Source organism: Primulina huaijiensis, chromosome 18, assembly GCF_012295235.1.
Source record: "Primulina huaijiensis isolate GDHJ02 chromosome 18, ASM1229523v2, whole genome shotgun sequence".
Classification (NCBI taxonomy): Eukaryota; Viridiplantae; Streptophyta; class Magnoliopsida; order Lamiales; family Gesneriaceae; genus Primulina; species Primulina huaijiensis.
In genome coordinates, this window is record NC_133323.1 from 4,142,559 (window position 1) to 4,165,725 (window position 23,167).

Genomic DNA, 23,167 nt, shown 5'->3' on the forward strand with positions numbered 1-23,167 from the left:
AAACATGAATCAATATCAAACTGTAAATAAACTCGTGACTCCACGTCTCAGACTAGACTCAATCCTAGTCTAGGGATCCCGGTTTCCAGATGTTGGTATTCCTATATCGACCAACAGTAATAGAAGAAACTCCAATTCTATCCACGTCGATATAACCATACATCCAGTGTCCTGACCTATCCGTCACAGACTGTGGCCCTATCGCCAATACACTATCTTGTGACATCGTGCAATGTGCCCGTGGCGATCCCGCCACTATCAGGTACTTCTGTCACAAGATTACTCATCTAATGCATGCTCCTATAAATCCATAGAACATGCATTTTAATCAAATCAATAAACACAATAATAAAACATCAGAATAAGTATGTGATTTAGGGAAACTCAAGTATGTCCTACTCAAGTCGATCTCCCAATACCACATTGACTTATACCTTTCGTTCGTAGTCTCGGTCTGAAGAAATATCAATTCTGAATTCAAGACTGTCTCTGTAAATCTGAAAGGACATATGGAGAATAATAATATCAACATTCCAGTCCCAATTCAATACTGATTCTGATCAATCTAAATTTAATTCAAATCAACGGCATAACGGCACTATCTCAGTATCCCCGTCAATACCATATCAACAGATAACAATTACAAATCATAAACCCTATCCGGTACAATCTGTAATTCATTCATAATCCAAATCTGTCCCATTTTCAATTAATATAATCAGAAAATCATAATAATTTCAGAATCAATCCGTTTTCTGATCTAACTTCGATTCTACGGTGTCTAGTATTCCCAAAACACATAATACTGATCAAATAACAATTCTCCCAATATCATAATTTCAAATGATAACAGAACTCAATAAAACTTACGTCCAGTAGCAGCTGTCGACGAGAGGATCTCAGAACTGTGTTCAGATTCAAATTCTGATAACCGAATTTGGTACAATCAATTTCCTAGAGTACACAGAAGTTTGAGAGAATTTCCAAAAGGTTGAGTCTCGTTCTTGCTGAAATTGGTTGTGAAGGAATGAATATTTTATATCAATTTGCATGGTGAGGACAAGTGTCCCACCCAATTCCATATTTGCACTTTAGTCCCTCAACTTTTCACTATTTGCAAATCGGCCCCCGCTCAATCTTTTAATTCAATTTCAATCCTACTTAATTACAAAAAAACGTGGAATCTAATTCATCATTCCAAAATTCTGAAATTACATAATCTCGGATTAAAATGATATAATCTCGGGCTTTACAATATGCATATAACTTATAAGCTTATTTTTTTTTATTTTATAAACCTCGTGCATGTCTAACTTATTATAATTCAATAATGATAAAGAAGAAAAGTAAATACCCAACACGAAGAAAACTATATTATGTAATGATAATTTTACGTTTATTTGAAATAAAAAAAATGGTGCTTAAAATGTGATCATGCAATTGGCTTACAATTACAAAATTAAAGTCAGTCACGATCACAGTTATTTTCTTGTGGACCACGTTATTTGATACGAGATTAACATATGGTCAACATTAGCTAGAGTACAAAGTCTCAATAAATTTGTACACGGAAACAATTAGTTCATATTAACATAGAAATTATATATATAAAATAATATTCATTTTCAAAAAAAATATTAAAAAAGACTCACACACAACACATTGTGTACTACAGTTTACACCAAAATGAGCAAAGACATAAAAGGAAACAAGAATAAATAAAAAGAGTCATGTGGAGTTTATAAACAATAAGGAACAACCTTTCCTCAATCCTTAAATCTGCCATAATTTATTATTATTATTTTGGGAAAAGAAATCTAATTGCCCTAACGACTTGTACAAGAAAGTGACTGCTTAGGTCAAAGAAGGGGATATGGTCGGTTCAAGTGGAGAGATGACCTAAGTTAAATCTGCCAACCTTTCCTCAATCATTTTCTATTTCGATATATACATATATAGGTTAAATCTGCAACCTTTCCTCAATCATTTTGCATTTCCATAAATAAATAAAGTTTCACCTTGATATTCATTAATCGTATCAATATCTGTGTCTAACAATGAGGTAATACTCATCTATCTATGATGAAGTATATCAAACATAAATAATCAATTGATGAGTGTCAACTCATTGATTAGTATATGAGTTGATGTGATCCATGAACAAGATAACAAAATTATATATATAAATATTGACTTAACGTAAATTATACTCAAAGTTTGCGTCTTGACTCCATTTTAAAGTAATTTATTTGTCAGAAGTAGTTAATACTAGTCCTGATTATACAACTTGAAAGCTTTTAAACCATTCTAACTAGGACAATAATTTCACCCAAATAATTTTTTTTTTTTGGAAAGAAAATGTATAATATTTTTAAGTGAATTTTGAGTTGAGGACGCCAAGTCCAGCTATGCACACCACAACTTGCACTAGCATTTCCACGCCGATTCACTGGTGCGTACGGCGTACCCCACACCAATCCCCCAAGCCGACGGCCTAGATCTCACATAGGCCCACAAGCCGCGGCCCTGGACCCACGTAGCTATATACATTCCATTTGCATTTGCATGCCCAACTTCATTTCCTCTCCCGGGCTTCACTTCCATCCGCTTCGGGTACATTAAAAAATATCAGGAAAAATAAAACAAGAAAACACTGTGAAGTGGAGCATAGTATTCAATTTTGTTTGATTAGCATGTCGATTTTATCATCGAAATTGTTATTGATCTCAGCTGGAGTTGTTACATTGGCTGTGGGATTCAAATTCTATGTTCCGTTTACCGTCGGTGAGATTCCGCTGATATTGTCCGTCGTCCTGTCTTGGTTGAAGCCGCCGTATTTGTACGTTATCATCAACGCTATCATCGTCGTAATCATCGTTTCGTCGCGCTTCCACTGGAGTCCATCTGATCAATCGTCGTCAGTTAGATCTGAGCATTTGATTTCAGTCAAGACTCCTCCACCATCGTATTACGAGTCATTGTCAGCTCAGCCGGATATTGCGTCTGTAGTTCAGGAATCCATGGCGGCCGCGGCCGCTGTGGTTTACGACAGTGAAGACAGGGCTGTTGATGTGAAACATGTGGTGGTTAACGGTTCGAAAGTCGTTTTTGAAACCGAAGAAGCTGTGGCGGAAGCTAAGGATGTATTGGTTGACTCGATGCTGACGTTCGATCCTCCTCCGCATGAGATGCTGGTTTCTCCGGAGCTTCCTCTGGAATTTCTCTTGCCGGTGAGGGAGAAACCTCTGTTGTCTTCCAGATTCGGCCACAGAAAACCTATCAGAATGACTCCTGAAGGTAATTTAGAAAGTTTACAATTAAAATTCGTAAGTTTCTTGATATTCGAGATTAAATTTGAATCGGGAGCTATATTATTTAGCTGTTTCTGAGATAGGAAAATCTACAGGAATGGGAGCTCTGAAGGTGGCTAAACAGAAGAGGCAGGAAACGCTGGATAGCATTTGGAAGATGATAACGGAGGGGCGTCACGTGCCTCTCACGCGGCACACCCAGAAATCCGAGGCATCTACTTCCGCCCCTTCGGGTCACGTGGCCACATCAGAGAACTTCCAGGATCGGACCAGCTACCATCCGCCACGGCCACCTCCACCGCCACCGGCTTCGGCGGAACGGATGCGCAAAGAACCGTCGCTGGGTCAGGACGAGTTGAATCGCCGAGTTGAAGCCTTCATCGATAAAATCAACGAAGACATGAGGATTCAGAGGCAAGAATCATTGAACAAGTACAAAGAAGTGGTGCGTCGTGGGCTATGATTTTAGTCGATTATTATATAAATTTGGTTACTTGGTTTATTAGTTCGAAGAATATTTAAAAAAATTTACATCCCATAAATATATTTTAGATTTATGGTTTTATTTTATTTTCCCATAAATCATCATAATTTTTTTAAATAAAATACTAATACTATTAAACCAAATCTTGAAGAATCGCATTCTGAAATAGATGAGGCTGAATGTAAGCTCGGCATTCAAGATCAGACAAAGAAATAAAAACTTTATCTAAAATATGAGCAGCATGATTCGCTGATCTCCTAAAAAAAGATAAAGATTCGAAATCTAACGATTGTATTTTGCAATGTTTCAAAATAAGCCTAACTGAAGGAGAATTTCAAAATGAAGAATTTAATCCACGAACAATTGATAGAGCATCGGATTCAATTATGACATGATAGAGAGCTAAATCTTTGATCCACCTAAAGACTTTCCTAATTTCTAGTGCTTCGTAGTTTAATTATTATCTTTTAAAGCTTCGAGATAAGGTATGAGTGACATTATTTTTATTGTTCGGAATGCATATAGTAATTTGGGCAAGGAACACAAAAGCTACTGTTCTTTTATGATATATTGTCCATAAATGTGAACTTCTTCTATTATATTTTGTCCATATACGAATTGTTTTTAGTTTGTATCCTTTAAGCCCAATTTGGAGCAATTGATTTAGAAAATATTATATCAAGCATAAATTTTTTTAATTTTTTTTAAAATTTTTTTATTACTATATATATGAGGTAGGAGGCAGATTCTTCAACTAACGATCAAGTTTATGTAACATTATATATGGGACAGCGCCAAAAAATCAAGTTGTCGAAATGGGCGGAGCTATCCTTAAGCTGGGCCACAAGGACGACGATGAAGTCAGAAATTTGCGAATTGCTAATAATAATATTTTTATATTAATATTATAGATTTACAATAAAACCGTCAAATGAATTATGATTGGATAAATGATAGTTCGATGTCAATGTTAGAGAAATAGATATTTATAATAATTGATAATGAAACTATTGTAAATATGTTTCAAAATATGAAACTGGATGCAACAATTATAAGATAATTATTTTGTGATGCTTAATGATAATTTGATTGGAATATTAACTAATTTTTTAAATTTATTAATTATATTATATTTTATGCCTACATTTAACTAAAATTCTTATCCATCCCTGGTTGAGGAGGATCAAATGAAATTTGTTTCATTATAAAAAATATTAACATAAATCTAGTAATTGATCTGGACACGCAAAAAACTAATTATTATTAATATATTTGACCATAATCGTAATATGAATGATATATGATTGTCAAGAATAATTTAATTTAGTATAATAAAAATATATTCATCTCGATCAATAGTCAAAGTTTGGAGGTTTTAATTCAAATATGGGTGGATTTGGGCAGAAAGAAGAGATGGAAATTTTAAAAATAGAAATAATGAAATTGGGACAAATCGATTTAAACTTGTATCGTGTTTGTATTATTTTATCATCAATATCCTGACATTGTTTTTTTAAAATAAAAATTTAGGGATACCAATGAGATGGATTTAAACTTGGTCCCGTCGGGTTTTAAGTTAAGACATTGTAAGTATAAGAAGTTCAGTTTTTCTTATTAAGTTGAGACATTGGAGGTCTAAAAGAGTCCAATTTTCTTATTGACAATATAAGTTACAGGAGACCAAATTCGTCCCAAACACGCTCATTCTCATGCTATAATCGAATATTTTATGATAAACATGATGACCGATGGACGAAACCACCCGATCAATCTATGAAGTGCAACGTTGATGCAGCCTTGTTTAAAGAACAACGAGCAGTTGGTTTTGGAGCTGTGGTACGAGACTCGACAAGGAACTTTATGGTGAGCAAATCTTGAATGAGAAATGGTTTGTTGGAAGTCAAAGAAGCTAAAGCACTCGCCCTACTTGATACTATTCAATGGACATCTTTCTTAGAACTCCAGGATGTTATCTTTGAATCTGACTCAAAGACGGTAGTGAATGCAATAACATCAAAGAATGTAGACTACACAGAGTTTGGATCGATTATCTGTGGTTGCTGTCAGTTGATAGACGCTCATCTTTCTTTCAAAATTCAACATGTTAGAAAAGTAAATATAGCGGCTCACACATTGGCACGAACGACAATATCTTTAGACAATCTTTTTATTACGTATCATTCTCCAGATATTATTTGTAATAGTATCAAACACGATTGTGGGAATAACGATTGATTAATGGAAATTTTCATTAAAAAAAACATATTTTCTAAATCTAGTTGAATAGGAGTGAGACTGGTTCGAATCCGTTATCATCGTTTGCAATCTGCGCTTTCATCTAATTATTTCAATCTATGTCTCATGTGCAATTTTTTTAAATGTGGGTCCTACCTAAAATATTTTTCAAATTCGATTCCGTAAAATGGCATGATGCTGACTACTTTTAATGGCAAAAACTTATGTGAGACGGTCTCACGGATCATATTTGTGAGACGGATCTCTTATTTGGGTCATCCATGAAAAAGTATTACTTTTTATGCTAAGAGTATTACTTTTTATTATGAATATGGGTAGGGTTGACCCGTCTCACAGATTAAGATCCGTGAGACGGTCTCACATGAGACTCACTCACTTTTAAATTATATTGAAAAATATATATAATGATAATAATAATATCGCAATTATTGTATAATATACATATATATATATATATGACATAAATATACTTTAAAAAAATTAAATTAAATAAATGAATCTGATATTTGAACAATTTATGATAGCAGGCATGGATTTGGTTGAATTATTTGACTTGATAACAACCTCAAAATTCAAGTAAATTATTACAAGCTAGAAGTAATGGACTTCAGAAGCCCTGACTTTGAATTTGGTCCAAACAAATATTATATTATGGGGAAATAAAATAATAATACTAATGATTTAAAGTGAATCATAGAAATTATTACTGATTCATGGAAATAAAATATAAATTTTTATATATAAAAAAATTCAATACTAAATGGATGGTTGCGGAGGATAATTATTGTCGACCATGGTTTCAAAACCGACTGTTACAGTTCCGGTTTTTACCAATTTGAATTAAATTTTAATCTTTTATAAGAGGAAGAAGAAGATAAAGAACAGAAGCTATGCATAAGCAGGAAGAGGCAGAATCGCATTGAGCAGCGTAAAAAGTTTAGAAAACCTGAAGTTTTGAAGTCTGTATATTGGGGACTTTGTTAATTTTTCATTGCAGTTGTGCAATTTAAGTTATTTTCCATAAATATCGCTTCATTGTTCACAGGAACGAATTTTATTACAGTATTTGCTTTATCTGCCGATTTTATGCAACCTGAAGGTGCTTAAATCAATCCCATAAAAAAACCTTGAACCATCTCCTTTTCTTTCCTTTGCATTTGCTCGGAGGAGATTTGCAGAGGGATCATTTTTTAAAAAAGAAAATCATATCAGGATTAACTAGTTCACATGATATATTCTCCAAAGCTTCTGTTTCAATCTTTAGTATTCGACAGTGAACGTAATTTTTTTCGAGAATGAGTTCCAAAAACACACTCGAATCTGACGAGGAACACGGAGATGAGGAGGCAATACAACAAGTTGCATCAGTTTCAGGTATCTTCACAATTCGATACCCACTTTCTTGCATTGATGCTAGGGAACATGCCAGTGTGCGCACACATTGCCTAGTGAAAGTGCCAATCAAGCTGGTGTTGCATCATCAAAAACTATCTAACATTTAATATATGTGTTGCAAATTTGGGTTTTTTTTAAAATTAAATATTATAAAAATTAAATAATATATCAAAATGTGACAAATCTCGGGTTCCAAATTTTTATTCCTTCGTTTTTTAAATGAACATATAGCTCAAACCCTCGAATCAACAATATATATATTTTTTTTATAAAAATTATATCATCCCATTGTTTGGAAGGTACGGCAATTTATGACAACAGAGACATGCAAATCGTGGTCACGAGTGAAATAGCCGGAGAGGTAGATTATCCCATTGATACGCCGAAGATGGAAAGAAGACCAGAACATTCAATCAACTAAAGCAGGACGAGGATCAATGTGAACTCAAGAAAGCTCCAAAAAAGAGGTCCTACGCCCAAAGCCTCGATCTAGAAGAGATAAAAAGCCGGGAAAGACGAAGAATAGAAACTAGACATGAGCTCTTATCTGATCCTGTTCCTTAAAAATGTTCAACTTTTTCTTGCTCCAATTTAATATATATTCTTTTCGTCGAGTAAATCATCTTTCACTGCACCTACAATACATCCGTGATATATTGTTTCTTGAGTTTTCACTAATTTTTTTCGATATTGGAAGATAGCATCAGGGATGTCTGATGACCTCTACTGGAAGAAGAAGTAAATTCGTTGTTATTATTGATAACAGTAATATCTTTGGATCCATATTAGGTTAAAACAGAAGGTCATCGATGATCAACCTGAGGTTGCATTTGTTTTGATGAATTTTGATTTATGGAGAAAATTTCAAATCAAAATATTTGAAATACATGAATTTGAAATAATTAAGTTGATGAACGAATTTGAAATTGAAGCATATATAAAATGTATTAAACTAATATAAGAGATTTTAAACCATTCATTCTCATTTTTAACCAAATAGATACAATGTATTTGAAATTAAATTCAGTCAAATATTTGAATCCAAACGCACCTTAAGATTTATTTTGGTTTGTTCTTACCTAGTTTAGAGTTGTTTTTTTAGAATTAGGAGAAGAGATTGTTACAAATGAATTTCGAATATTAGATCTCGTTTCAAATTTGAATTTCAATATATTTTTTCCTAAAAATATATAATGATATATACTAGATAACTAACTTTATATATAATGATATATAATGGGGAGCTAACTTTACTCACAATTATCAAAATAAAAGTAAACCTAAAATCAGCTAAAATGAATCATTCAAATATATGATAATTTTATGCTAAGTCTAATTTCCCTTTATAAATTATAGTTTTATTTACTAAAATATTAGTATAACGGTTTTAAATTATCAAACTCGTTAATTTTATTTTAAAATGTAAAACTTATTTCGCTTATTATAATGTTTGTTTTTAAATAAGCATACAACTTAAAAAAAATTTTTTCGCTTATTATAATGTTTGTTTTTAAATAAGCATACAACTTTAAAAAATTTTTTTTTAAGAAAACCCGATTACAACATATCTACCTGTAATAATAATGATAGTTTTGACAAAAATAATTGTTATAATATGACGTGGCATTTAGTGAGATTTACGTCATCTTGACACGTAAGAAAGATAATATGAAGCCGGCCTTATCATGACACGGTAAGAAAAAATATTCTTTTGGTGTTCTTATTTTGCTATTGACAGTCTACTCAAGTAGTGAATGTGGAGGAGTGGCAGTAGCACAAACCTCTCTTTCAGCAGCCATCAGAACAACAGAGTTGAAAACACTCGGCTTTCAACGCAGAAATGAAGTTTCCACGAAACCCACCAGTATTTTCTTGGAAACCCTCTCCCCCTTTCCCGGATCTTTCAATTTTTTCCCGCTTTACAAATACTGTTGCAACCCCTTTTAATCCCTACTCCAGAGTCAGAATCTTTTCAAGTTCGCGCTAATGTCACTGGAATAAGTGGAACTGTTGACTTCCGCGATTTAAGATTCGGATTAGATCTCAAAAATACGATTTTTTTAACAGATCGTTCGAATCTAGATGCAGGCTCGGTATATGGAAAGATCAAACAGTATGGCTGCGAGAGAAAAACGTCCGTTGGATTCCGGGGGTGGTAGCCAGGAAGGTCAGCCGGATAGGAAACGGCAACGCCCCGCCCTTGCTAGGTAATTTACATTATTAGAGTTGTTGCAATGATTGAATTTCTCCAAGTTTTGGTTGTGAGTTTAGTCTTTGCTGTCTATTGAGGGTGGGGTGTGTTTATGGTTGATGCAGTGTTATTGTCGAGGCTCTGAAGGTGGACAGTCTGCAGAAGCTTTGCTCGTCCTTGGAGCCAATTCTTCGGAGAGTTGTAAGACTGTATAGTCTTTTTGTTAAATTTTATCTGATCTCTAGTCGTGAAAGATCAGTAACAAATTTTTTTTCCGCCTGGTGAAATGCACGCACCCACCCAACGCAATTATTGCCGCACACACGCCTTGTCTTTGAATGATTTGCAATTTAGAATTGTTTTACGAATTCTCCTTTTTAACTCTCTTTATTTATGAAGCTGCAGTCTGATTTTTGACAGATAAAACAAGTTACTGTGAGATTTTCTGTGATACACATTTGCGAACTAGCACAAGCGTTGTATGCCCATAGCAGTGTTGTAAATAGTCATGAACGAATAGTACTTCATCTTACTAGAGTTCTAATGGACATAAACCTATACTATTACATAAAATACGACTAGTAGGATAGGCTCTCTATGGGATATTACAGTTGTGTTTAATAACCAATTTTCGGTATTAGAATTAAGAACCTTTTTTGCTTTATGTACCGATTCATTTGTCATTATATTTTCATTTAATCAATCTCCTTATGTGCCTGGCCAACCTAAGAATTCGGTTGATAGTCATGATATTTTGGGAATTTGAAACATTTTTAGAATTAGGTAGAGAAATTGAGGTTTTACATACGAGGAGCACAACAACTATTGCTCTTCTCATTTGTCCCATTACGCAAGTAATACCTCGCGAGGATTGGAATTCTGAAATTAGTTAAATTTACGTAAAGAGGTCTTTGGATTGTTTTGGTTACAACCTTCTTTTTTGATAATTCCTCTGTTTATATAAATCATATTGGATGCGTAAATGGATCTTAATTCATTGTCTGCATGCTTTCTGACTACCTAATTACCAGGTCAGTGAAGAGGTGGAGCGTGCCTTGACAAGATTGACCCCTACCAAAATTAATGGAAGGTATAATTTGACTCATTGTTAGACTATAAGTTTCAGAAGTTCAATCTCCGTCTATGTCTCTTTCACTCTCTAATAAGTGAACCTAATATATATCTATATCGCTCAATATGTGAAGCGACCTTGCCTCCCTTTGTTTTAAGTTGCCTCAGCGTGTTTATGTTGATCCCCTACAAAACACATACAGGGTTTCCCCAAAAAGAATTGAAGGTCCTGATGGAAGAAATTTGCAGCTGCACTTCAAGTCTAAGCTGTTGCTACCTCTTTTTACGGGTGGAAAAGTGGAGGGGGAGCACGGTGCTGCAATCCATATCGTCTTACTCGATTCAAACGCTGGCCACGTTGTAACATCAGGTCAAGAGTCCTCCGTTAAATTAGATATTGTTGTACTTGAAGGTGACTTTAACAGTGAAGATGAAGATGACTGGAGTCTGGAAGAGTTTGAGTCTCACATGGTAAAAGAACGCGAAGGAAAGAGGCCACTTCTGACCGGGGACTTGCAAGTGGTTTTAAAAGAAGGTGTTGGAACCCTTGGGGAGATCACATTCACCGATAACTCTAGTTGGATTAGGAGCAGAAAATTTAGACTTGGTTTGAAGGTTGCCAGTGGCAGTTGTGAGGGCATTCGCATCCGTGAAGCCAAGACAGAGGCCTTCACGGTCAAGGATCACAGAGGAGAATGTAAGCCTGTGTTACACTGAGAAGTAAACAGTGAATGACTTTCCTTAAGTTAAGTGTTGATTCTAAACATTTCTGATCTTGTAGTGTACAAGAAACATTACCCACCTGCACTTCATGATGAAGTGTGGAGACTGGAAAAGATTGGGAAAGATGGATCATTCCACAAGAGGCTTAATAATGCGGGGATATATAAGGTTGAACAATTCCTGCAGCTTGTAGTGAAGGACTCACAAAAACTCCGAAGCGTGAGGATCGTAACTTAATCATCTTGTTCAGTCAATATCACTTATCTGCATATATTCGATGCTCATGATGGATGTTCCTCTATTTGTTTCAGATCCTAGGAAGTGGCATGTCAAATAAGATGTGGGATGTCCTCGTTGAGCACTCAAAGACGTGCGTCTTGAGTGGGAAACTCTATGTCTACTATCCCGAGGAGCTGAGGAATGTGGGGGTTGTGTTTAACGATATTTATGAATTGAGTGGTTTGATTTCTGGTGGACAGTATCATTCAGTCGATTCTCTTTCTGATAATCAGAAGGTTAATGATCTCGTAATACATGTTTTTATCTCAAAATGTCAAATGGTGTGGTCAAATTATCTTTACCTGCAGCAGATCATTTTAAACGAAATTAAATCATAAAAATTCAAGCTTTTGCCTCAGAACTGCCACATTGAGTGTCAACCATATGGTTTTTTCAAATTTACCTTATTTGAAAGTAACAAGCTCCCCGAATTCTAAATCATACAAGTCATTCTTTCGCACACTAAATTTTAGCTTGTGAATATGCATATTTTAGCTCTCTCCCAAGTTTGATTAGCTATTATCTGATAATCAAGTAATCAGGAACCTGGTGCAAAGTAATATTACTCATGTTGTAGTGAAGTGTGAGTAGTTGAACATCGGCTATATATATTACAGGTCTCTGTGGACTCATGGGTGACGAAGGCATATGACAACTGGGCTCGTGTAATAGAGTATGATGGCAAATCTCTTCTCGGCCTTGATCAAACTAAAAGATCAAATGCTCCCCAAAATGATTTTATGGGAAGCTCACAAAACCAATCAAATTATTTCGATCAGCTTCGTCTCCCTAGTCATCCAGCCTTGATTCCTTCCGAGCACCCGGCAATTAATCCTGGGTTGACAATTGGAGGTAACCGATCACTCAGCTTAATCTAAAATGCTAGCTAATTGGCAGTTTGGCGAGACCGATTATTATTATTATGTTTTATAAACGACTTTGTGTATTTTGGAGAAGGTGGGTTACTGCCTTTACTCGTGTCTCTGTTATAGTTTTTAGCTTATCCAAAGAGCATATTTGTAGTTTAGCTTATCCAACTGAATATTTTTTCATTACACTCAATTTACTAGCCAAAGAAATGTTACCTTTTTTCACCAGGTTACAGTGACAACAATGAGGGCAGATATTCCACACAACTGCATACTATGAATCCCAAAGTTTCAATTCAATTAGATGATACTTCATTTCCTCCTCATAATCAGCTTATCCATTCGACACAACAAGCTCAACCGTTTCAAGATCAGGATACACTGACTCTTGGTCCCCCAATCTCAAACATGTCCAGCTTCCATACTGGCGGCACATCAAATTTCACTTCATTTAAGGGATATGATGATATTCCAGTGGATGAAATTCGCATGAGAAGTAATGAAATTCTTGAAGGTGAAGATATGCAGCATCTACTTCGAATGTTTAGCATGGGTGGACATGGTCACGATTCATTTACTGCACATGATAATAGCTATGACTATTCAGGTTACACCCCGATTATGCCTACAAACTTAGGTTTCGGTGAGGATCGAACACGTTCATCTGGTAAAGCTGTTGTTGGGTGGCTCAAACTTAAAGCAGCTCTGAGATGGGGCATTTTCATAAGAAAGAAAGTTGCTGAGAGAAGAAGAGCACAACTCGTGGAACTGGATTAATATATTCATTTCTCTTTTCATTCTGTGTACACTGAACTTCGTATCTTATAGTATCTGGAGTTGGCACTTATGGAAGTTATACGGGTTTCTCGAAGCATCTATAGCCAGCCAATTGAGCTCTTGGTTGAGAGATGGTACCACATAGGATCACGAGTCAGAGGGATATCTGAAATGCTAACTTGGATCAGCATAGAGATCTCTAAACTAAGCAGACATGACCATAGACAGATGTGCGTGCCTTACTTTCGTGGTATAACCACTTTGAAAGCCATAAGATTGCAAATGCCTCTGTTCCTGGAAATGTAACATAACTTTGCAGTAGCCATAGTTTCTGTTTTACTGTAACTTGTGAATTTTTTTGTATTTGCGTCAGTGTGGTTTGTTGAATTTGAATCAGCTTTAATAAAAGACGTGACTTCAAATAAAATTGATTTCTATTTGTGAAGCAGAAATTTAGCACATTGGACGGCACTGGCTTGGTTGTTTGGGTCACTTTGTCAACTGTGTTTTAATTAGTGTAAACCTTTAATTGTATTGGAGTACTAAATGTTTTTATTTTGTTTGGTTGTATATGAGAAAAGTGTTAGGAAAAATTCGATAAATTGCATTATAATCCTTGATTATATCCTCGTACATTTTAGATATTTGTAAGATCAATGATCGAATTTGTCGCAAGGAAATACCCATTACAATATCTAGTACCTCCGTATAGTTCTCTTCTTTCTCGTCATCAACAAAATAGAGGTTCCAATGCAAGGTGACAATTTTGAAATACCAACTCCAGCAAAACCTCAAATCAATTGATTTCCCGGCTTTAAGTAATGTTTGCAAATATTTAAAAAAATATCATGAAATTTTCTTTTACAAAGTTTTGTAAATTTATTTAAAAAAAAGTTCATAGTAATTTTTTAAACATTTACAAACATTATCTTAAATTACATGATTATCATTGACAGGAAGGTCTGAGAATAATCAGTGTAGCTTAGTTTGATTTGTTACTTATTTATAATTTAATTTTACAAAGTACAGGTTTAGTCGATTCAGCTGTTTCCAAGAAATGGGCCCGATAAAATGGATTAGTACCGACAAACATTTTTTTTTTGGTTAGGGATGAATGTTTATTATAATTGGATTCCAAACCCAAAAGCTCCTCCAAAATTTTAGACTAATAATCCTCCATTTCGATTTTTGATTAATTTAATAGATTTTTTTATACATGATGCTTTTTTTTTTTTTAAAAAAAAATAAGCATATATTTTTCAGCTTTATATTGATTATTGGACAAGTTGATAGAAACAAAGATTTTAAATCCAATCATCACCTCCATTTTTCAAGAATAAATAGATCAATTCAAATTGATCAAAAAACTAATTAATTTCATTTTAATACGAACAAAAACTACAAGGACCCAAAAAAAAAGAACAATAATCAAGAATCTCCCATCTATGACAGGCTCAAAAACAAAATTGAAATAAAAAGTAAGTGAAATATAATAAACTAGTGTACAAACTCGGACCATCCCCAAAGGAGGGCGGTCGGAATGATGAATGTTGTGGAAAAGAGCCTTTTTGCTCACAGAAAGTCATAGCCATCATAGTCGTCATAAGTATCTGTTACCACATCATCGTCTGGTTTGCCCACATGCTGCAGCTGTTTCTTCTTTCCAACCTTCTTTTTGCCTCCGCTAGCTTCTTTTTCGGCTTTTATTTTCTCATTTGCAACTGCAGTAACTGATGAGGCGACTTCTTTGGCATCTGCGCCTCGCAAAGAAGTCAAGGATAGTCTCATTATAGCTTTCAGCAACCCAATATAATGATAGCTTTTCTCATAGGGACGAAGCTTGTAAGAGATTAGTTCTGCATATTCTGCGAAGTCACTTTCTGTTTTCGGTATAAAATTATCAAGCATCTTTTCATCGCCCTTCTTTGCAAACAATTCTGCAGTGGACTTGTAGTCAGCTTCTTCGACAAGCCTGCAGAAAATCAGTACATCATATTGAATTACATATATATTCTAGAAAGGTCTAATGTCAGCTCCATCTCAAGAACAACCAACTATACACATGCCATGAGTCGAAGGATGGAGAAAGATAAAGCGAGCCACATTCATGAAATGACAAGAAAAATGTAACAGTAAAATTTCATTAAACGATAAAAATCTTCAGGAAGAAATGATACGAGCTGACAAATGTTCAACCCAAACCTAAACGAATAGTGTAGTCATATCTTGCAAAGTACTACACAGAAAATTATTCGGTTTGTTTAAACTTCATGTAATCCCACGGATTAGAACAAATAAACTAGCAATAGCAGAGGCACTGAAACCTACCTCTGTTGGCGAAGTTTTTTCTCTATGGGATCTAATGGTTCCTCCATAGCAGTTTCAACAGTTGTACCTTTCTTTTCACCCAGTTTTGACGTAGGCTTCTTAGGAACCTTTTCGGGAGAAGGCTCAGCCTTAGGTGCCTGACAAGATCATTTCGAGATAATGAATCCAACTAATTGAGAAGGAACATCAAACACAAGTAAACGATTATTCCCAACATCACTGAATACCACAAGAGTTTCACCCAAATGACCCACCATCTGTGAACACCACGTAAGCTTCACTTGCACCCTCTCAAAGAATAATAAAGTTAAAGTACATAATTACCATCGTGAAAATATATAGCCACACTAACATCCAACAAAAATAAAGCTTCCAATCAAGCAAAAAGTAAACAGAGATTTAAATATTTTAACCTCGATATCCATGGTGAAACCCCGATAATTCCAATAAACATCTTTAGTAAGTACTAAAATTTCCACGAATTAAGACAAACCATGAAACTTTGACTTCAAAAAGAAAAATCAATAAAAAAAATGCAAGATAGGAAAGTCCTACAAAATTTGTACATTTAGACATGTCAATGGTAAACCAAAACTAGTTAAGAGTTTGTGTTATAATATATAAACAGGGGCCAAGCAAGAAATATTTTAAATAATGACCAAAATAAAAGGATGCAAATCTACATAAAATGATTGATGGCAGTGAGAATTCATAGATATAGCAAGAAAAAGTAGACCTCCAACCAATACATTCAGCAAATGTTCTGATTTTCAATCCCCTGTTCACTGTAATGTATAATCAAGTCCTTATTTATAGGTAAGAATGAAGTCCACTACCAATAAAAAAAAATGACGCCCACTGCATCACATTCACATAAAACTCTCACCGAAAAGAGGCAATCTAGCCACACCGCCATTATTGTGTAACTGGATGGTATTTGATTAACACAATCAAATGTAGGAGAAGGGAAATGGTCAAACAATAGAAGATTTTATGTTGATAGGTTGCATTCCATACCTTCCGTTCCACATATATAAAAACAATCATACACATTGCAAAAATTATTTTGTAAATAAGGAAACTGCATGAGTGAAATTCTAAGTGACTTCTTTGCCATTGAAGAATGCATATAAATAGAACAAAAAGAATTATTAGGGAAGCACCGCGTAACAAAATAAATCTAATATACCGGAGCAGGCTCATCTTCATCTTCCCAAGAGTCCTTCACACCATCATCTTCCAAATCTTCATCGTTCCAATTATGCTTTGATTGCTCCTTCTTAAGATCGGGAAAATGATCTTCTGAAAACACATAAAACTGTCATTCTAGCAATGCAGACCTGCTGCAAACAGGATATAGAGAAACGAAACTCATCATTTACACTCTAGAAATTAAAGTGGGAAGAAAATTATAGGTGGTCGGAAAATAACTAATAAGAGGGAAATTACATGCAAATGACTAAGGGACTCCAATATATTATTCTCTTGCTAAATTTGGATTTCTCAATCAACTGAGACAACAAGAAACCTATCTACTACGGATTGTAGGTAAAAAATGCAGTCACTCAACCAATACACTAGTTATGCTACAAGCAACCAGCCGACTATGTCGACATCTTCTCGCCCTAGTAGGTTTAGGTCCAAAAGCGTTCACAATTAACAAGAACTGAACATGAAATTTAATGTCAAACCTAGTACATGCCACGGGGGTTTCTTGGAGTAAAAATTTAAAAGTAGGGATCCATCCAATATTGAAATCAATCAAATATTCAACTTATTCCCCAAATCATATTATAAATCCTAGTTACTTGTAAATTAAAACAAGTCGACAGGCACAACAGGGCAGACTGTGTATGTACACAGAAGCAAACTGATGAAATAAAGCGAAGTCAATAAAATCATTATAATAGTAAAAGTTTATAGTGATAAACTAATAATAGGAAAAAATAATTACCCCAGTCCTCCATCACGTTTTGATTTCTTCTAATTTCACTCAACGACTTCAAATTCTGAAAAATCCCTTCAAGAGGGAAAAAAGAAAAATCCTGAATTTAGGAATCTGAAAAAAAGAAAAAGAAAACCCTACGTTGTGTCAATAATTTGCAGATGGATGTCACAGTCATCAGGTGAAACTCATTAATCCAACAAAAACAAGGAAAATAACTAATTAAAAACTCAACAATTGAAAACATAAAGATTCAACATAAAAAGTAGAAACTGAGCAACAATCATATCATTTTGCAGGTAAGAGATTCTTGAAACGAAAGCTGCCTAACCTCCCAGGGAAAAGCCGAATCCCTAATTGGAATTTTGAGAGCAAAGTGGACTTCCTAATTGGAATTATCGAGAGAAAATACTGGAATCCAGAGATGAAAAACCTAATCAAAACAAAAAGTAGTCGGGACCCATCAATCCAACATGTCCAAACAAGATTGATACAAATTCAGAAAGCACCCATAACGACGTAACAATCGTATCACTTACCATATGATGCGGTATCTCGTAAGAAAACACTCGATCGAAAGATGAAAGACCTTATTAGAACTTGATGGGCAAAAAATCTAGGGAAACGATGAGGGAAAGCGGAGAACAGCACCGGGAATCTGATTGAAGGGATTCCCAGTCGGCACAATTGAATTCAGATAATCAAAGGCAATGTCGTTTTATGGTTTTTTAATTATTTATATTTAAATTAAATATTATAAATTTCAAAAGATTTACCAATCTACAAGGGTGGGCACGGCTAGGTTTTTCGGGTAGTTTGAGTCAAGTTCCCCATTTTGTTGGTGGTGTTTATTACCCGAACCTGATACGACTCTGGTGATTATCTAACTAGTCGGATATCCAATCGGACCAATTCAAGAATTCGTTTTTTTTTCAAAAAAAAAAAATTACAGAACTGTTTGCACCAAAAATTAAATTGAACCCCATTAATTGTCTAAGCCAAAATTTTAAATTAATAGAGAAAAACAAGAGGATCATTATTGTATTTAAATAAGCAGATAACGTCCAAGCAAAAAGATCGTGGGAAGAATTCATGGCTAGTGGTGGAAGCGATAGTTGATAGTGGAGAAAGTAGGGGGTTGAGCAGCCAAGAGTTTAAAAAACGGTCTCAAGCGTGAACAAATAGAGAGAATTAAGCAGCACAACAAACACACAACACACATCGCAAAATTTCCAGGCAACTCCCTGCAGAATTCTCATAAATTTAGTCAAACTTTTTCATACTTTTTCGGTCATATTTTAACATCTACGTACATATTTTTTACTATTTTGTTATATTTTTCATGTTTTTTGTAATTTTCTACTGATTTGTTGATACACAATCATGTTAGGAGTTTATTTCATTAAGTTCTATTGTCTTTTCTTTCGATTTGGCGTTGTATTTGTTTAGGAGATTGTAATGAACGGTCAAATTTAGTGTCCATAATCGTCGTCGTGATTCTTAGAAGTTATATTTTCATTGTTTTTACACAAATTGATGCATTTTTTCACCTGACACACCCGCAAATCAAAATATTGTGCAAACAAGAAAATCAAAAAAATCCTCAACCAAAAATGGATGCTTTCATTCCTCAACAAAATATTCATATATCAATTCCCGAGACTATCTGTTTAATATTTCTTGTAACATCTTGGTTTTGCATGAGAAGGAAATGAATATGAAATAAATGCATACTATCAAGTATTTCTGGCTTGGTGGTGACATGCATGTATACAAACCAAGATTTAGAAGGGGGCCCGAAGCCATGTGTGTGGTTGGTCACAAAAGTTTTTACTTAGCCTCCAAAAGTTGCTTTTGAAGATTCATTTGGTTATGGATGCACATCAGACTTCTGTTTATGGGTGTCACCCTGACTTTTTTCTTCCCACCCACAATGTATTTTAGGTAATTTTTACTGTGCATTTCCTTGAAGCTATCAAATATCCAGACATCATAGGGTTGGCACTGTCTAGGCGTTTCTGGTTTAGTACTGGTTAGAGACAGACCAACCATGTCGAGCAAGGTTTTTCTCCTCAAATAAAAGGCTTTCAGATATATTATTATTATTTCATTTATCTATTATTAGGAGTGTTTAATTATAGCTTGATTCGGTTTTAGATAAAAAAAAATATAAACAAAATCATATTTTATCGGTTTTACAAATTTCAAACTAATGTGATGAATTTCAGTTTGATTTTGTTTTGGTCTGATTTAGATGATTAATTTTAAATTTTAAGTGTCATAATGAATTACTGCATGATAAAATCGTAGTTTAGAAAATTAGCAAGTAAAACTTTATAGAAGTTAAATGAATATTTTGTCTGATCATATATAGATTAGAATCATTATCAATAAAATATTATAAATTAAATTACTTATAATGGTTATAAAATTTTTGCAAACTTGTAAAACATTCTAAACTTTTAGGGTTGTCGTATTTATTTAGACTAAAATTTGTAATAAATGATTTTTCAATGTAATTGAACGGTATGCAAAGCTTATTATTAATATAATACAAACTAAAAATAAAAAAAAATTAATCAAAAATAATTACAAATCACATTAATCGACTGTTTATCACATGAGTAGGTGTCTTGTGAGACGGTCTCACGAATCTTTATCTGTGAGACGGTCTCACAAATCTTTATCTGTGAGACGGGTCAACCCTACCGATATTCACAATAAAAAGTAATACTCTTAGCATAAAAATTAATACTCTTTCATGGATGACCCAAATAAGAGAATCTCACAAAATACGACCCGTGAGACCGTCTTATACAAGTTTTTGCCTTATCTCACATAATTTTTTTTTATATGAATGTAATCGAATTTGGTTCGATTTATTTTTATCCAAAATTGAACCATGATTGATTTTAAAACCGACCAAAATCCTCTAATTTTCATTTCTAACAAGATAGTTCGTTCCTTGGGAACTCCTCGCCTCTTTAGGCAGAAGGAAACCTGATCTTTATATTATTTTTCCTCAATTCATGTGATATGTTACCAATTATTAATTAGATTAAGTTCATATTTTGTTAATGAGAGATGTACATTACTCCGTATTTATTTTTTCAAGTTGTTTGACTCATTAGATCAAAAAATGAATTATATAAGTATGATGACATCATGATTTTTAATGTTTTATATAATTTGAAATCAATTGGCAAGAGGTCAACGGTTACGCGAATTGCTTAAACAATCTCAATCAGCCCCTCTCATGGTAGAAAAACATATAATGACGATTTATACCGGAACAAATGGTTTTCTTGATTCATTAGAAATTGGGCAGGTAAGGAAATTTCTTGTTGAATTACGTATGTACTTAAAAACAAATAAACCTCAGTTCCAAGAAATAATATCTTCTACTAAGATATTTACTGAGAAAGCAGAAGTCTTTTTGAAAGAAGCTATTCAAGAACATAGGACCGGTTTCTACTTCAGGAATATGCATAAGGAAATTGCTCATTTATCTCTGAAAATCTGTGAAAAGTATTTCGATAAAAATATTAATTCGCCTACTATTTGTGATTAATTCAAAATTTTGATTTTAATTCTTACCATAAATATTCAATTTAAATTGTATAAAAATTATAAATTGTATTTGCTAAAATAATGAAACGTTTAAATTTTTTTCCTCGGGTTTTTTGTTAGGAAAAAAGCTTATACAAATTTTAACCGGCTGAGTGGAATCTAAATAAGTTGAGCCGGAATGGTCGGTCCACCCTTCCAAATGATAATCCGTTTTAATAGCTATATATAAAGTGGAATAATGATAAACTCAACTGGACCGGGTTTTTTTTTGTCGAGTTGTGTGCATGCGATGCAAATGTTTATTATAATCTGATAGATATACATAGACTTAAAAATTACATATTATTTTAATATATTCTGTTACATTTGAGTCCCTTCGTCTTCGCTTCACTCGAGCTTCTGCGTTCCATTTTCATGGCGGAAAGTTTAGAAGTTCTTAGTCCCTTCACAGAGGACAATTTGATTAGGGTGACGCTTTCTTTTCTGTTCTCGGATCCTCTCTTCTTAACTTTCTTCACTTTTTATGCTGTCGTCCTCCTTTACTTCCCTTCCCTTTTCCTCAGCTTCGCACTTTCTCCGGTGCTTATTTCCACCGCGGTTCTCTTGCTTTCACTCCTCAGATTCGGCGCCACCGCCCAAAATCCTGTTCCATTGGAAACAGAAGGCACCCACGATGGACCCGATTGCTTGCAATTCGATTCCATTGAGACAGGATCGCAGGATTTTGATGATCTTGGTCGTACGAGGATACCATGCGTATCGGTCGCGAGCGGGAAGCATGGATTTGTTTCGAGCACTTATTTTTCCGATTCTTTCGTTGAGTGGGACGTGAGGGCGCCGCTGGAGGTTATATACGAAGAACACGAAGGACAGGAAGCGGAGGAAGACGAAGGCGGCGTCTCTCTGGAGAAGAGAGAATCCCAGATGAATGTCATACAGAGATACGCGTCTCTGTCATTGTTCTATCCGGAGTCCGACTCCGACAATTCGTCGGAAGGTGATTCGACGGCCATCTCAGGCTGCGACTCGCCGCAGATTTTGTGCTTCCAGTGGGAAGATGTGGACGATAGAGATGGTTTGATCGAGATCTCACTCGACGAGAAGAGGATGAGCGAGTTTGATGAAGAAAACTTGATCGAGATTGATCTCTCCACGGTGCATTTCCGATGACGTAGCACGGATGTTCCGGCGAGTGACGATTCAGGTTTAATTAGGTGTAATTAATTAATATTTACAACTCTGATTAATTGTTAAAGAAATAAGGTACGTTGGGTTTTGAGTTTTTATCCAATCAAGGATTTTACCTTTCCAATCGAACCATGGATCAAAGTGAGCGATTAATTAATTATCACTAAATCCACACTTTTTTTAATGACAAATTGTTTTAGATCTCGAGCTCGAAATCAGTCCGGGGACACGACCAAAATACATGTGACACAATTTTAAGGATGATATTGAAATTGTTTTCTCTTATTTCTTTTTGTTATTTCGTGTGAGAGGAATATACTAATGATGTAATGATGAGTTAATATATTTTTGATACCGTAATTCATTCAATTCAATTATAAAAAAAAATTCGACATCAAATTACAAATTATTGTTTTTATACTCATCCTTAATGCAGGGTATGTCTCAAATGTTATTTAAGACTTAATTTTATGGAAAGAACCTTTTAATTTGCCTTTTAATTTATGGGAAGAAACCTTTTTTTCCCTCTCTCTTTTTTAAATCATGGTAAAGCACTTGTTTGTGTAGTAGCACTGGGAGAAAGTTGGTGTCTTTCCGATGTCAAATTAGGATATAACTAAAAGTAAGCTGTTCATTTAATTGAAATAAAACATAAATCATTTTTTTTTGTTAAAATAATATGCAAATGTTAATTTTCAAAAATACACCTATTTGTTATCAAAATTCCATTTAGGTGCAGTAGCATAAACCTCTTCTTTTTGTCGTTAAAAAAAAAATAAA

General features: G+C 34.4%; 4 protein-coding genes across 13 annotated transcripts; 3 read left to right on the plus strand and 1 right to left on the minus strand.

Moving 5' to 3' along the window:
* Positions 1-2,563: 2,563 nt before the first annotated feature.
* LOC140964233 (uncharacterized) lies at positions 2,564-3,874 on the plus strand. The gene is made up of 2 exons (XM_073423833.1): positions 2,564-3,297; positions 3,407-3,874. Exons 1-2 carry the CDS (start codon positions 2,694-2,696, stop codon positions 3,772-3,774), a joined length of 972 nt encoding a protein of 323 aa, XP_073279934.1. The 5' UTR covers positions 2,564-2,693; the 3' UTR covers positions 3,775-3,874.
* A 5,335-nt stretch (positions 3,875-9,209) lies between these two features.
* Positions 9,210-13,808, plus strand: LOC140964232 (calmodulin-binding protein 60 C-like). The gene is made up of 8 exons (XM_073423832.1): positions 9,210-9,653; positions 9,763-9,838; positions 10,669-10,727; positions 10,912-11,405; positions 11,490-11,650; positions 11,743-11,946; positions 12,328-12,562; positions 12,809-13,808. The coding sequence occupies exons 1-8, from the start codon at positions 9,529-9,531 to the stop codon at positions 13,354-13,356; spliced, it is 1,902 nt and encodes a 633-aa protein (XP_073279933.1). The 5' UTR covers positions 9,210-9,528; the 3' UTR covers positions 13,357-13,808.
* Positions 13,809-14,718: 910 nt separating this feature from the next.
* LOC140964235 (uncharacterized) lies at positions 14,719-18,352 on the minus strand. 10 transcript variants are annotated; one of them, XM_073423836.1, is made up of 6 exons: positions 18,169-18,352; positions 17,961-18,040; positions 17,639-17,704; positions 16,874-16,986; positions 15,685-15,821; positions 14,719-15,328 (listed from the first exon to the last, which is right to left on the minus strand). In XM_073423836.1, the coding sequence occupies exons 3-6, from the start codon at positions 17,649-17,651 to the stop codon at positions 14,929-14,931; spliced, it is 663 nt and encodes a 220-aa protein (XP_073279937.1). In that variant the 5' UTR covers positions 17,652-17,704; positions 17,961-18,040; positions 18,169-18,352; the 3' UTR covers positions 14,719-14,928. The 10 variants fall into 10 exon arrangements, with proteins under 10 accessions (XP_073279937.1, XP_073279940.1, XP_073279942.1 ...); XM_073423839.1 differs by having other exon boundaries at positions 17,639-17,743; XM_073423841.1 differs by having other exon boundaries at positions 16,874-16,983; positions 17,961-18,062.
* A 3,261-nt stretch (positions 18,353-21,613) lies between these two features.
* LOC140964625 (uncharacterized) lies at positions 21,614-22,369 on the plus strand. Its single transcript, XM_073424486.1, has one exon. It carries the CDS (start codon positions 21,614-21,616, stop codon positions 22,367-22,369), a length of 756 nt encoding a protein of 251 aa, XP_073280587.1.
* The last annotated feature ends 798 nt before the right edge of the window (positions 22,370-23,167 follow it).